Source organism: Pleurodeles waltl, chromosome 7, assembly GCF_031143425.1.
Source record: "Pleurodeles waltl isolate 20211129_DDA chromosome 7, aPleWal1.hap1.20221129, whole genome shotgun sequence".
Lineage (NCBI taxonomy): Eukaryota > Metazoa > Chordata > Amphibia > Caudata > Salamandridae > Pleurodeles > Pleurodeles waltl.
Window position 1 is genome coordinate 577160832 of NC_090446.1, and position 16115 is coordinate 577176946.

Consider the following 16115-nt stretch of genomic DNA (forward strand, 5'->3'; position numbering starts at 1 on the left):
CCCCCACTTGGTTTGTGCCTTGTGGTGTGTGTATGTCTTGGTCAAAAGAAAGCCATGGATTGGAAGGACAAACATGCAATGGGTGTTTTCTGGCCAATCGTTGACCATTATAAAGAAACGAGAAGGATTAGGATGAGAAGGAAAAAGAGCAAAAGAAAAAGAGATAAAAATAAAGTAAAGAGCGAAAAATAAAAATGCAGAAAAGGAGGAAAAATGAGAAGTAAAAGAGAATAACTGCAGTAGGAGATTAGACACTGTGTATAGGTGGTGCCCTTACTGATATAGGGATGACCAGCCACCTTGCGGAGGATATCGATTTCCTTCACCGTGGACTGCCGCACCTCCTCCAGCTGCTGAGAGGTCATGCGCTCTGGGGTAATCTCAATAATCTTCACTGCATACTCTTTGCCTGTCTGTTTGTGGATGCATCGACGAACAGTACTGCTGACACCCCTGGGAAAAGAGCATTAGAGACCCGTGATGAAAGACAATGGAGGCAACACTGGGTGAAATTCTTACAGAAAAGGACCAGGAGAAAAAGAAACGGCATGAGAAGAACAGACACAAAATGAGAGCGAGGAAAATGAAAGAGGCAAAGAACAGATGAGCGAGGTAAGGAGAAAAACGAAAAATTAAGAGCAGAAAAAAGTAAGTGAAAGAATTAGAAAGAAAAGAAAAAAAAGACCAAGAAGTGAGGAAACAGTGCAAGGGAATGGAAAGGCAAAGGGAAGAAGAGGAACGGAACTTTAATTAAAAGTCATAGGAAGGAAGAAAATACAACTAAGTAGAAGGGCAGAAAAAAAAGAAGGGGAAGGGGCAAAAACAGTAAAGGCAGAAAAAATGTAAGAGAAAGAATAAACTGAAAAAGAGGGCAGAGAGGAAGAAAGAAAGTGGGAAAACAGATCTAAAAAGTAAAATGCAGAGACGGTAAAAAAACAGAGGCAGTAGAAGAGAATAAAAAGATAAGCATTGCAGATGATACAAAACGGAGGAGGAAAAGAGTGACAGTAAAGTGACACAAGAAAGATCACGAGAGGAACGTAATGAACATATAAAGAAAGGAGAATAGGAGAGAAAGATTTGAGAGTGGGAAACTGCCACAGACATGGATCATCTTACCTGCCAATAATATCCTTGGGGTCATACTTCTGGTAAAATTCTTTGGCTCCAACCCAGTCAGGGAGCTCGTCATCGAGCCCCACATCTCGCGTCATGGTGCTGCTCTCAGTTAAATTCTTTTTTGGATGTTTGGCCTCCCTCGTCAGAGGCTCTTCCTGGTGGCACTTTCACAAACCTCTAGCTTTCTTAGGTGTGCTTCCGCACTCTAAAAGTTATTTCCTCTGGTTATTCTAGATCCCATCCGCAGATTCTTCTCAAACTCTCTATTTGTAATGGGAGGCGTTCCTTGTGTCTTTAGTCATACCCAGCTGTGTTTTGCGCGTCTTTGTGGTTTTTCTCGTGTCTTTAGTCGTGTCAGTGGTGTTCCTCTGCCTCATTAGTTACTATATCATTCTTAAGTCTGTGTACTCACCACAAGTACCATACTCAAGTTTAATGTTGATGGCTCTCATTTGCAACTTTGCCCACCATCAGTGTCTTCCACGTCCATCTGCTCCCCATTAGGATATTTGTGTTCTTTAACTGCAAGCAGGAATCTCAAATCCAGTGATCACAGTCCATGCTGCTATCTCCGCTTGCTGCAATGGGCTTCAATTGCTCTGAAAAAGAGAGCAGAGTGTAATTTAAAACTGCTATTCTCCAAATCTGAAAGCTCTTTACCCCTTTCCATGAGTAAACAAACTGAAAACTCGAGAAAGGCATTTAGGTGGGGAGAGGGGAAAAAGTTACAATGATTACTATGATTGGTTCCCAAGATGTTTATATTTCTACTGACTAGAGTAAGTGAGGAAGCAGACTAAGCTGAAATCATTTAAGACTAATCTTAGGTTAGCCTGGGCAAAAAATTGACAAGGTTCTTGGGTGAGAGCTATAATTAAGGGACATGAAGTAGAGATATAGTGTCAGGGGCAATGACCGAGGTCATGGCCCAGTCATTAAGTCTAGCTCCATCCAAATACTTATTGCTTGTCCTTTGTCAGTTAATAATTTGACAGGTTCTAGGCCCCACAACTTTTTGAGTCCTGTGTATCATGTGGTGTGCAAAGCCTGTTCAAAAACTAACTTTTAGGTTTATAAATACCACAGAGCCATGGAATTTCTAGACCAGAGTTCCACGTGACAGCATTCAGAGAGTGGTGTATCACTATTTTTAAGCCAGATGCAAAGAGTAAGTCACTTGCACGTCTCCTAAAAATCAGTGTTACCAGACCAACAATATGAAGACGGAAGAGCCTAGTCCAACAAAGCAAGTGGCTGCGGCAACATGTTACCATGCATACAGAACACTGGCACCACAGCAGCAACCCAACGGCCCTATGACACCATCATAAGCCACCTCCTGTCATGAGCTTTATCCCAACAACCCAGTTACTCCATAACTGTGTTATGTTGCAAGCCCTGCAACTCCATCCCATGGGCCAGCAGCTAAGTCTCTGTAACACAGCCCCACCGATCTTGCAGGTTTATCAGCAGCTCTGTCCCTTGAGGCACGCAGCAAGGTGTTGTGGACTTGTAGCTCCATCTCAGGGGCCCTATAAGCACCATTACATTTCTCCCGTGTCTATCTGAGCGTATTCCACTCCCTCCAACAGGCTTTTTCAAGCCCGTAAAAGTAACCCTGCCATTTTATATCTCTGACATTCGTCAGAGCTGGTATTTTGGGAGCAAATAAAAATGGATTATGGAAGAGCCTCCCAGCCAGGGATAACCGCCTTCATAGAGAGGCAAAATGTATGCAAGTGAAAGAACTTACAGTTGAACAGGAGTGGCACAGACAGGCTATTTACTCTGACCACGGCCCGAAATAATCCACTGTGTAAGAGGTCAAGGCACCCTGTAACGCTATGGAGCATGGCTCAAAAGATTGTCTGGCAACACGTTTTTGAACTGCATATATGTAACTAAAAGATTTTCAATATATGTTATGATTTACTGGGTAATGAATAGCAAAACAACAACAGTGTTGGTAATCACCTGACCTGTTTGCCCTAAAGTCAAAGCTCCGTATAGATACTGGCACTGAACAGTAATTACCATTTTAGTCAGTAAAAACTATGCCCGCACTATTTTGTCCTGGGAGCAGCGGAGGTATTTTCCAGCTCCTTGGAATTTTCCGTCAAACACAAAAACCTCTTCTCTTTAAGGCCATCCACTCTGCAAATCAACAAGCCCTGCTGCTCCTGACCATCTCAGACATGACAAAGATGTGAAAACAAAAAGGCAATTTATGAATACAGGGGTGTGGAATTTATTAAAATATCTACTTGTCCAGGGGACAGGTTGCTTCTCAAATCTACTTGTCCTGTAAAAAGATCTACTTGTCCCTTTGGTGCCATGTAGTGTGGCGATAAATTATGGCAGCAATCTCATTACGTAAGAGCTCTGGGCTACTACCATAGTAGGGCTTGAATACTTGCAGTTTTAATCCCTACTGTAGCAATTTCCTTATTTTGCCACCTTTCTGCAGATCTGCATACTGGGGCTGGAGGAAGCAGTAAGCAATAGTTCCAGGGCTGGAATGCCTTTGAGTCTGCAAACCTACTAACCTGCATGTTTTAAAGATTTTCACCAGCTTCTCTCTAATATTTTCCCATAATAAGATAGGTTGGACATTTACTCCTGACAATGGCAGAATTAGAACTTCTTCCAGAGTTGAGAAGAAAGTGGCCGGAGGGAAAATGAACTTGCAAATGCTCAATAGATTTTCACATGAGCAAATCTACACATGCGTATTTACCCATGCTAAAATACAGTTCACAAATATTTTATAGGGGTACGACATATACCATGGGTGCACTTTTGTGACTTTCTTTAAGAATTTGGGGCCACATGTAGGTAGGTTCAGATTTGCGACCCGTAAATTGCGAGTCAGAGCGACTCGCAATTTGTGAGTCGCAAATCCGAATGTAGGATGGTGTCCCTGACACTATTTGTGATTCGCAAGGGCTTCGCAAATGCCCACCTAGTGAATAATCATGAGGTGGGTCGCAATTTGCAACCCCCTTGCGAATAGCGGCCCTCACAGGGTTGGTGGCCTGCTGGAGACAGCAGACCACCATGTCTGTGACTGCTTCCTTAAAGGAAAACGAGATGCATTACAAAAACGAAAAATGAAACGTTTTCGTTTAATTTTTTCAGAGCAGGCAGTGGTCCACAGGACCACTGCCTGCTCTGAAAAAATGTTTACAGTGACATTCACAATGGAGAAGGGGTCCCATGGGGACCCCTTCCCTTTTGCGAAAGTGTTAGCACCCATTTGAAATGGGTGCAAACTGCGATTGGTTTGCGCCCGCGTTCACGGTCACAAAACAATCCTACATTGCACTGCGAGTCGCAATTAGGAAGGGAACCCCCCTTCCTAATTGCGAGTCGCAAACCCGTTTTGCGATTCGGTAACCAAGTTACTGAATCGCAAAACTGGGTTTGTGCATCGCAATGTGCTTTTTGCACGTCGCAAACAGCGAAAGTCGCTGTTTGCAACATGCAAAAAGCTACCTACATGTGGGTCTTGGTCCCTAATTAGGTCTGGTGTTAACAAAGACATTTTGTTTTTATTAAACTTCTATTTCTCTCTCTTTCCGCTGGCTTTACTGTGAGTGATCGCATTCTGCTCTTCCACAAGGAGCATATTGGCACACAAAGTAGTTTTGTTCAGTGTCAGGAACTACAGCGGCAATCAGTGACGTAACGAAACAGGAGGGTGCCCCTTTGCAAAGAACATGGAGAAGCCCCCTCTCCAGACTCACTCAGGGCAGGTGCTGTGCTGAAGGGGCCCCCTGGAGGGCGGCTGCGGGGCCTTTGTTATGCCACTGGTGGCAACGTGTGCTTTTAGAGTTCAAAAATTTGGGGTTTTTTTTTTGCCAGTGTTTGTTACAATGCTGAGGGCCTGGTAGCTCCCACAACAATAAAGTGTTACAAAAGCCATGTCAAAACAAGACACGCATTGATGAAACTAAAAGACTTATAAAAATATGTCAGACCAGTTGGCTTTGTCAGTGTTTGTTTATTTTCATGCTTCCCATATTCATTTTGAAAATGGTTACACTGATTTTCCATTAGAAATATTTTTGGGAAATATTAGCATGCATCAACACATTTTACTAAATGACACTTCATTTGCTTCTAATCAGAGAGCATTCTGGGAGCATTATACTTAACCTCATAGCCTAAACTTTTCAAACATGTGTATACACGTTTTTTTTGTTGTACTGGAACCAACGTCAGTAGTGAAGTGTGACCTTAAAACATTTATTTACAGCACTCACCCTAATAATGAAGGCTTTCAAATAATGAACCATAAATACAAGTTCGAACAGCATTATCTTTTGGAAACACATTACCTCAACTGCAGAGAGTTCCACTCTCTATAAACAGGCAGCCAAAGGGTTTGTGCTGCAGATGGTTGGGCCTACTTGTCCCAAGGACAAAGTAAACATAAAAACTTGTTGCCCTTGACCCCAAACAAGATGTCCGGGGCGTCGGGCGACAGGAATTCCACATCCCTGGAATAACTCTTTGTGGCTCCATGGAGCAATTTTGACATCATGCAGTCATACAAATGGTTCCTTAAGAAATAACGCTAGAAACGTTGATTGAATTGTAACTATAGAGTGCAGCACACGCCCAGATATGGTATAGTGCTACGAAGTGAAAGGCACATGAGGTTCAGAGAAAGAATTAACAGAACAGGAAGGTTTCGAACAAATATGCAATAGATGTTTTTTTCCACTAGAGCGACGATGTAATAATGCTGGAAAAAGAGAGACTAACACGCTGAGCTCTTGAGGCTAGAGGAACCGCAATTACAAGAGAGGTGGCATACCAAAGAGATATTTTAGAACACATCTGTCCTGTTCTCTTCACAGAACAATGGAACCTGACCCATTAAAGGTTTTATGGGCAAACCACAGAACTTTAAAGGGTATACAATGGATCAGTGCTTTAAATGGGCAAGAACTACCCGGTACCGAGTACCTGCACTTCTTTAATTTTAAAGCACTGCACTGACTGACAGCCAGTATAACTTCTGGCGTGCTTCCAAAAACCTGTCAAACTTCCTGACATCATGAACTATGCAGATCACTGTGCTCTGCATCCATGAAGCTTCTGAAGAAAGCCGACAAGTTGCAAGAGCTGACAATCCATCAGACATAAAAGTTTCAACATCAGAGCTCAAGTTGAAGAGGAATTAACTGAAGAATCTTCTGCAAAATATTCATCTGGTGGTAAGTGGCAAACGCATTAATCTGTTCAGAAAGAAATTTCGAAAAAGAAGCCCATGCTTTTTTTGGTGTCAACAGCTGATGGAACTTTCACCCAAGCCAGTAGGCATCAAAGATTCTTGAGCCAAAAATAGAACTTCACTTTTGGAAGCATTTAGCTTCAAGATGTTGTATTCATCTATGTAGGTACGGGAGTTCTGGACGAGCTAGAGGCATATCAAATATTAGAATGAGTTGGGTGTCATCAGCATAAGATAACTAAAATGACCCCTTGGCCTTGATGACATTTTAATTAGGTCACAGTCAGATATTCAAAATGCTATTCACCATTAACTTTCTTAGAAAGAAGTACAGATTTATAGTTGTATTAACAGTGGCCTATCTGCCTTCCAAAGTAAAATAGTTTGTGTAACAATACAATGGTGCACTCAGCACGAAACAGGCTTACAACTTAAAATAAAAGGTGCTAAAAACTTATGTTCATATCCAATTTTCCTTTTGTGAATCGGCCTGTACATATTATTATGTAAGCAGCCCCCTATGAGGCACGTTAAGATTGTGTTCCGTGCTCACTGTGCGTCAAAGACTGAAGAAATAGCTCACTGATGAGGCCTAACTTGGCCAACACTGGCCCGGCTTTGCTTGTAATCCCAGTCATAGGAAACAGCACCTGGTAATTCAGGCTTCACTGTTCTTATTGGAGCAAGACCAGACCTGATTTGCATATGGCTGGTTCATGTCTGAGGTAACAGTATTTATAAAAAAAAAAAAAATAAAAAAAAAACACACGATGGACTGTGATGGTATTTACCAGTGGCCGAGATGAAGTCAGCAATGCCACTCATCATTTTTTAGTTTTCATCAGGGCAATGCACTAAATGCCATGGGCATGCCTAGACGTAGGTCCAATGATCAGGGTACCACAGGACTAAAGCTGTACCTCACTGACGAGGAGCCATACAAGTGGCCAAAACACGATGATGGTTGCTTGTGTCTCCATTTAGAGATGACCTAGCCTTGTGGCGTGGGCTGGACTTTTACTCTGGAGGAAGGACAGGGGGCTGATTTTTACATAACTGGTTCTTTCCTGAGGTTGCATGGTAGACAAAAAAAATGTGTGGGACTGAAAGCGCCAATGAGCAATTACCAGAGACTTAGATTAATTCAACCATACCACCTTTTTTTGTTTTCACTGCTTTAACATTCAAGACATCAGGCCTTATAAACATATACAATATGCTTGTTATTCTTTTAAAATACGAGTATCTTTCTGAAATAACTGCGGCTTCACAAACAGTGCCTGTGATATAAGCACGAACACTACAAACAACTTTTCACTCTCTCCACATCTGTCCAAAATCTAAACAGTGATAGCTCAGATGAAATATACTCTTAATATACTACATACATAATTTATCTTTCTCCTGTCCCCTAAAAAAATGGCAAGATTTGCAATGACTGCCTAGCTTGTTAACTCTCTATACTGACCCTAGTTTAGTCCCTATTGTTAAATCCCTAGAGTTCAACCAACTCTATGTACCACTTATATCACATGTTAAATCCAGCCCAAGGACACCAGCTACCAAATCGGAATGATACAGAATATGAAACAGCCCCTTTATAAAGCCATACTAAGCTAGCTGTACAAGCTTTGGTCTTTAAAATTTACTAAGGAAGCTATCTGCTCTCTGCAATTCCTAAAACACAAGTTGCATCTCTTAACGCGGCACTCCACACTGCAGCTCAGCCTCCTAGTAATGGTGACATCAATTTATTCCAGCTCCTGCCATCTCAAGCAGCTACCCCTCAATCTAACAGAACCGTAAAAAACACTAAGTTCACCTATATGAACGATCCAGCCTACTCACAAAGTGAAAATTATGTGTAGCGTGTGGATCGAATGTAGATCTACATTTGCTCTACCTTGCAGAGAAATGCGGGGGAAGAAGAACGTTCGGAGGGTGGCAGTTGGGCAGGCAGACGACGGTCCGGAGGTGGAGTGGCGGACATCGGTGCCTGTAATGAACCAACGTGTTTTCTTCCTTAAAGAAAATAAAAAGAAATGCTCCAACCTGATCTGATGTACGTCTCCACAATGGCGACGAGGTGGGCAGGAGCGATGTCAGTGTAAGTGTGGTTGGTGCAGCACATCACAGATTTGTGCGCTGTATGCAGTTGATGCCGTTTATTCTGGATTCGTGTTGTGCAGTGTGCGGAGATCTCGGCGCTTCGCATTGAGGTAATGCAGTCACGGTTTGGTCCTGAGTGCTTCAACAACGAGATCATGATATTTCCTGCTATCGGACACATTTGGAGGAGCATGGAATTCTGGGTAGGAGTGTGCCCGAATTCCTTTTGAAAGCACGTACGCGCCATGCAGCAGCCATCTTTGAGGCTTGGGAAGATTTCCATTTTCTCCATTGGTTACACGGTAATAGGGCCACCTTTGTGCCTGTCGGATGCAAGTTAACTACGGTGATAGCCACACCAAAGTGTCTGCTGTTTCCTAAATAATTATACTGGAACAACTGGTGATAGGCACACCTTTGTGCCTGTTGAAGTCAAATAATATTTTGGAGTATATTTACTGGAACAATAGATCATAACATTTCTATGCACTCTTACGGTGATAGGCACACCATTGTGCCTGTTGAATTTGCATAGTATTTTTATGCACATTTACAGGAACAGTATAGTTACTCACATGAACATTTAAGAGATAATTGATATTGGCACATTTTGTGCTGATTGTTTGGGTTCATTTTATTATTAATTGTGGATTAGTTTTTTTGGTGGTGCTTCCTACATATTTATATATAGAATTGTTGTGTAAAATGTCTAGTATCCATCCTCCACCAATTTTCTTAAATGAACCTGGAGATCCTCCTGTTCAGTGGGAATTGTGGTTGGACTTATTTGAGGCGTACGTGGATGTATTAGAAGAAGGTGAATGTTAACCCGAAAGACATTTGTCATTGCTTAAACATCGGTTGGGGCCTGTTGGTTTGAGGGAATTAAAAACATTGCCACCAGTAGAGAATGTGAATGGAGAAGATGTGTACAAGTGTGCATTAAAACAGTTACGGGAAAAGTATGGTAGGAAGATCAATGTGGTTATGGAAAGATATAAGTTTTATTCCAGGGAACAGAAAGTGGACGAGTCGATTGACCTGTATATGGCGGTATTAAGAAGTATTGCAGTTACTTGTGCTTTTGATCATATCACCAAGTTTTAAGAGATCAATTATTAATGAAGACTAAATCTAAAAAAAAAAAAAAAAAAATACAAGAGAAACTATGGTCTTCAGGAAAAATATCTTTGAAAACAGCTATTGAGGTGGCAAGAAGTATTGCGATAGCAGAGAGCTGCATTCAAATTACCAGGAATTAAGTCAAGGATAATGGCACCATATGTAGTATGAGCAAGTGATAGGGATGATAAGGAAAAGAAGAAAAAGGTTGCTACACGGTTTGTTGGTGGGGTTAACAAAACTGGGAAGAACAACAATGTAAAAGTGTGTTTCAGATGTGGTGCCAGCTCGCACTTTGCAGATTTTTGTGGATGTCCAGCTGTTGGCAAAATTTGCAGTACTTGCAAGAAAAAAGGTCATTTTGCTCATGCGTATTAAAGTTTTGGGAGGAGCAGCGTGGATGATGACTGAATTGAAGAAGGTATGGAGAATATGGTGTCAAATATTCAAAGTAGTAATGTTAAGGGAAGAGACCATCAGTTTCCCAAGTGTTTCTTAAGTATTGATGGTGTTCAGGTGGAATTCATGGTGGACTCATGTGCATGGTACACTATAATGGGAAAACCATTATTTAATCAGTTATGGCCTGGAAGAGAATTACAAAATACTAGAATAAGCCAATGTAGCTATTCAGGACAAACAAATTGTGATTGTGGGAAAAATGCAGGCAGAAACTGAGTTTGCGGCGAAGAGGTGTTCAGGAGAGATTCTTATAGCTGAAAGTGGTACGACGATTTTAGGTTGGCTGCATATATGTGAACTGGGGTTGAAAGTGGACCCTGGTGCCAGCCCCCAGTGTATACGGTGAGTGGGGAATATTTGCAGAATGGTTTGTACTCTGATTTAAAGAAGATGTTCCCAACAGTTTTTAGCAGTCAATTGGGAAGTATGAGAAATTTCCAACATACAATTGTATTAAAACAGAATGCTGTTCCAGTGAGACAAAAGTTGAGGAATGTTACCTTTAATTATAGGGGGAAATTAAAGGAAATGTTACTGGATTTCTGTAACAAGGATATTATTGAACCCATTGTAATTTCAGTGAAGTCTAACGGGGGATCTTAGGCTAAGTGTTGACCTGCAGGCACTCAATGATGTGACTTGGGTAGACGCATTTCCATTGCCAAATTTGCAGGAATTGATGTCCTCAACTGGAGATGCTACAGTATTTTCAACTATTGATTTTGCGAGTGCTTATCATCAAATACATTTGAATCCCGAGTCTAAACACTGCCCAGCGTTTATTACACCAGAAGGAACGTTCCAGTATAAAAGGATGCCAGTTGGATTAGCTAGTGCATCCTCAGTTTTCCAAAGGGAGTAATCCAAAATACTTTCAGATGTAAAGGGTGCAAAGGTGTTCCAAGACGACATATTAGTATATGGGAAGGATAAAACTGAGCATGACATTAACTTGAAGGTAGTTTTGCAGGCACTAAGAGACTTTGGATTAACTGTTAAAGATAAACAAATGCAAATTTGGTGAGAGTCAGTGGAATATTTAGGCCATATTATTTCTAAGGATGGTATTCGGCCTAAAATTAGTCAAGTGAAGGCTATTCGTGAAGCTCCGGAACCTAAGTGCAAGGAACAACTTCTCTCATTTTTAGGATTAGCTAAATTTTATTCTCGTATTGTGCAAAATTTTGCATCCAAGGTGGAGAATCTTCGTGCTTTGCTTAGGAAAAATACGACATTTTACTGGAAGCAAATACATGCCAAGGAGTTTGCAACTATAAAAGAAGACATTGTGAATGCATCTTGTCGAAGATCGTTTGACGAGACTGCTGAATGTACCATATCAGCGGATGCTTGCAGATTTGGAATTGGAACAGTATTGTCTCAACAAAAGAAAGGGAACTCATAGGTAGTTGCATATGCATCACGTACTTTATCACATGCAGAAAGAAACTATTTGGTGATTGAAAGAGTTGTTGGCTTCTACTTGGGCGGTGCAATGATTTAGAATGTACATATGGGGCGCAAATTTAAAATCTGTACGGATCACAAGCCTCTGGTTAACATATCGAGTTCAGGAGGTGGAAGGAACCTTACTCCAAGGTTGGCGAGATTGGATTTGAAACTACAAATGTATCATTTTGAGACTGTGCATTTGCCAGGGAAGAGTAATTGTGTGGCAGATGGGTTATCTCGTTTACCATCGTCTTCTGGAAGTGCTTAGGAGGTTGACGATGGCAAATGTTAAGTTGCGTTCACTCATGAGGATGAGATGTTCCTGCAAAAAAGAGAGATGGATGGTGAGATATCTGAATGTGCGTGGATGAAGGAAATGCGGAAGGATGAAATTGTGTTGAAAGTGAGGGATTTTAATTTGAAGGGGTGGCCATCAGAACTTAGTTTGCAAGGTGAATGTGGTACGTACTGTAAGGTTAAAGAAGAGTTGTCTGTGTCAAATGACATTGTATTGAGAGGTGATAAAATTGTGCCACCCTAAGGTATGCGTGATGCTATTGTCAAGGTGGGCCATGAAGGACATGGTAGAATGACAAGTACTAAGAGGAAGATTAAGGAAATCTTTTGGTGGCCAGGTCTGGATGGCATGGTGGACCGTTGGGTAAGAGAATGTGATAAACGTATGTTGAGTGATAAATCGGTGAAACCATTAGTGGTGCCATTACAAATGGTAGAAATGCCAGATGGTCAGTGGCATAAAGTTGCGATAGATTTTATGGGTCTTGTTTGTTCCCTTACCTACTAAGGAAGCATATGGTATTGTCCTAATTGATTATTTTTCCAAATGGCTGGAAGTTCGAATGGTGGACAATATAACTACTGATACAGTTACTGAGTTTTTGAAAGATGTATTTGCAAGGGAAGGCATTCCCGAAACTATTGTTTCAGACAATTGGATGCAACTGACTTCTAAAAAAATGCAATCCTTCGTGAAGAGCTGTGGTGTAACTCATGTGAGGGTATCATTGTATCATCCTGAGGGAAATGGTCAGGTAGAAAGATTTAACAAAGTGATCAAGGAAGCTATGCAATTAGCTTTGGCATCTAAATCATCCTGGAAAGAGGCCATTCAAAGTACGTTATTATCTTACAGGATTACACCACATTCAGTCACTGGCAAAACACCTTTTGAGCTATTGAGGGGTTGGAAACCACCTTCTAGATTGATTCCTTAGTGGTTAAAGAATAGGAACCAAAGGGATTTGGATGGAAATGATTTTAGCGTTGTGAGGGAATGAGTGCAAGAATATTAAGGTAAAGTGCTGAGGAGAGTTAACAATGGAACAACAATGCCGAAGTTGGTGGCTGGACAGTATGAACGTGTAAAGAATCATGGATTAATACATAAAGGGGATGCTCGATGGTAGCGTCCTGTGAAGGTTTTGGATGGAGCTGTTCAACTTGAAGACGGGAGAATACATAATTTGCAGCATCTGAGTTTGTTTAAAGCATGTAGTGTTCCTTAAGGGAAAAGGTGTGAGGATCTGGATGACGCTAATGGATACTTATGGGGAGACAATTCCATATTACGATTGGATGAAATGAGCTCTGGTGGTGCTGGTGAGAGTGAGTCTCGGTATTGTGGGAATAGTACGCTACCTATTCGGAAAAAGTCAGAGAGAACGGAAGTTACCTTGGCATTTCAATGAGTTTGTGATGGGAAGTAAATAAATGGTTAAGATGGTATTTCTTGTTTAGGAAAACGTGTATATGTATATTTTGTTGTGTTTCTGTTTCGTATTTAGAAGAAAGAAAAATAATAATAGTAACAAGATAATTCGTTTTTTTGTTTTGATAACGGCAACGATGTGTAGCGCGTGGATCGAATGTAGATCTACATTCGATCTACCTCATAGAGAAATATGGGAAAGAAGAAGGTTCGGAGGGCGGCAGTTGGGCGGACGATGGTCCGGAAGTGGAGTGGCTGACATCGGCTCCGGTAATGAACCAACGTGTTTTCTTCCTTAAAGAAAATAAAAAGAAATGCTCCAACTTGATTTGATGTACGTCTCCACATTAGGGTTGTGCAAACTTCTTGCTTATTTACTTTTGTAACATTACATAAAATTTCAGGAAAAATGTGCGAAATTAAGCAAAATGCAAATACATCATACAGAGCTAACATTTTTTGCACAAAATGTGTCCCTGGTTCAATTTTTGACACATGGGCCCATTTCACTGTAAAAATATAGCGTGAAAATATAGCACGAAGCAAAAGCCATTTGCATTTTGGTCATTCGCATTATTCGCAAGACTTCGCTGTAAAATAGAACTGTGAACGGCAAGTAATTATATACTGTGTGATGCAATGTTGTAATTTTGCAAATTTCAATGTGTAACATGAACTTCACGAAATTACATAAGCATTTTGCTCAGCCATAGTAAAAAATCTTCTGTGCCATGAGGGGATGTACTTGTATGTCCCATCTTCATATCAAATTCGATTTCAAAACAAAATCACTGTTAAGCACTCATTTGCAGGTAAATATCTGGAAGTGGAAGCTGTCCCTCCTCCCTTGCAATAAGCTAAGGAAATTCCATTAACCTTTTCAGAAAAAGACATTTTTTACTGCCGTTGTGTGATCTCAAATGTACCTATTCCTCTATTATTTAGCCGACACATCCGGACTGCGTTAATTCTTGTCCCAGCTATATAGCCTAACCTTTCCTTTATAGCATTTTCCATCGTGCTGTACTTTGACTATTATTTTACTATGTGTCGGGCAACTACATGGCAAAGATTATGTTATTTGAATAACTATTGCACTACCTCCATCAGAGATGATTTTTGGGATGGGATGCTCTAAAAGCACACTTGCTTAGCGGGCTACCAATCTACCGGGTGGCATCACGTATCGCACCTCTGCTATGTCCTGTTAGTTTAAAGCACAATCATTTAAGGCTTATTTGTGTGTGGGGAAGATATGGAGTGCTTCCCCCCCCCTGCCTGAGCCAGAGGCGCAGCTTGGTCAGTAAGATTATGGGGGTGAGCTTCAGATTTCCCAACAATCAAGCTGGCATGTAATGTTAACTTACATTGTACGACAAAAAGGATGCACGAGAGGGGCTAAAAGGGCAGTGGAAAGGGAGATAAAAGCAGATTGGGTGGGGGTTCTAAGTGAAGGAAAACAATATTTTGTAACCTAATCAATATTAATGAATAATTCAAGTCAGGGAGAGAGAGTATGTGTACATTTTTGTCCGTGTTTATACAAAAGATTCCTGGTGAAAACCGACAGACACCTCACCATACCCGACTGAAAGCACTTGTATCCAACCATTTACCAGAAAATACATTTATTACGGGGTGCAACACCCCCAAACAACATTGCCCCCCAACCCCAGGCAGGGGGAAAGTATGCTCCTGGCCTGAGCGATGGATGCGGAGCAAGGTTAGGGATGAAGGGGCTGATGGGTTTGCAACAGGCAGGGTCCCACGGAGGGGCTAGTAGAAGGGGTCCAGTAAGCCCGGACAGACAGTGGCGAAGGAGGGCACGGAATACCTCTGGTCTGAAAGCAGTGAGAAGGTGACACGATGGTAACCCCGCTGCAGGCCCGGTGTTTCTTGCCGGAGGAGCTCCTCCCCCGAGGGTCTCGGCCGCTCTGCCAGACTCCACTCACCTGCACCGGATCACGGGCTAGCCGCGGACACCAGCCGCCCCACTTCCGCGCCCCGTTGACTTTCCCAGAACTGAAATCCTAAAACAAGACCCACCCTCTTCGAAGGAAGCACAAAACAAGCGCACGTACTACCGAAAAACGCCCGAAGCAAACCCCGCCTCCCAAGCCCGCGGAGGACGCGCGCTGAAAAGGTGACGCACTGGATGATATACTCGTGCCTTGAAAAAATAACAATTAGCATGCACTAAGTGCACCCCTCTATTTTTCAAATTGCTTTAGCGTGACATTAGCAGGTTTTCGGCATGATTATTTCGTTGCCTTTATGTGCTACACTTCTCGAGGGAAACTGTATCCAGGGTCTAGCAAAGCAACTTTCCACTGGTTGGCTTTATTGTCATTTATTTCCGTGCTTCCATTGCTTATCATGTGCTTGTTTGCCCCTTCCATAGACGTTGTTTCTTTACCATCTTTTTGCCTGGCTGTCTTGTATTCTTCCACTGCTCACTTTTCGGGAGCTCCTTTTTTAGGGTTCGCCTAGTCAGCGCATGCATGCAATATCTTCTGTTGAGTTAAACTTAAAGAGGGCCTAGAGCCCGCCTACTACTTACCAGTGGTTGGCTTCATTATACGTGCCAAGTTTACCAGTTTGTAGTGTTGGGCGCTGAAATAGTGTGAATTGTCACACTTATATGAGTGTGATGGTTCGTAGTTGTGTTGGTACGGTCATTAGCAGTCCTGGCAGGGGCAACAGGTGGTGCAATTTTTTTTTTTTTTTTACCAACTAAGCACTGAATTAATGTCTTTATTTGTGTCCTTCCACTGCTCACGCTTGGATTGAGGCACTTTGACACTGTAGCCATGGACTTATTTAATGTTACGAGCTCCAGGACGATACTGCAGCAACATACTTATTTAATATTTAAAAGCA

The 16115-nt window shown here is 41.8% G+C and overlaps 1 protein-coding gene across 1 annotated transcript in view; it reads right to left on the reverse strand.

Annotated features, from left to right (window-relative positions):
• The window catches only part of PHKG2 (phosphorylase kinase catalytic subunit gamma 2), a 48408-nt gene extending 33084 nt beyond the window's left edge, over nucleotides 1–15324 (reverse strand). Inside the window, exons 1-3 of the mRNA XM_069201688.1 lie at nucleotides 15188–15324; nucleotides 1120–1718; nucleotides 120–453 (exon numbers count right to left, since the gene is read on the reverse strand). Of these exons, the coding sequence (XP_069057789.1) occupies nucleotides 120–453; nucleotides 1120–1214 (429 nt within the window). The 5' untranslated portion in view covers nucleotides 1215–1718; nucleotides 15188–15324. The remainder of the gene's footprint in view (nucleotides 1–119; nucleotides 454–1119; nucleotides 1719–15187) is intronic.
• Nucleotides 15325–16115: the final 791 nt, after the last annotated feature.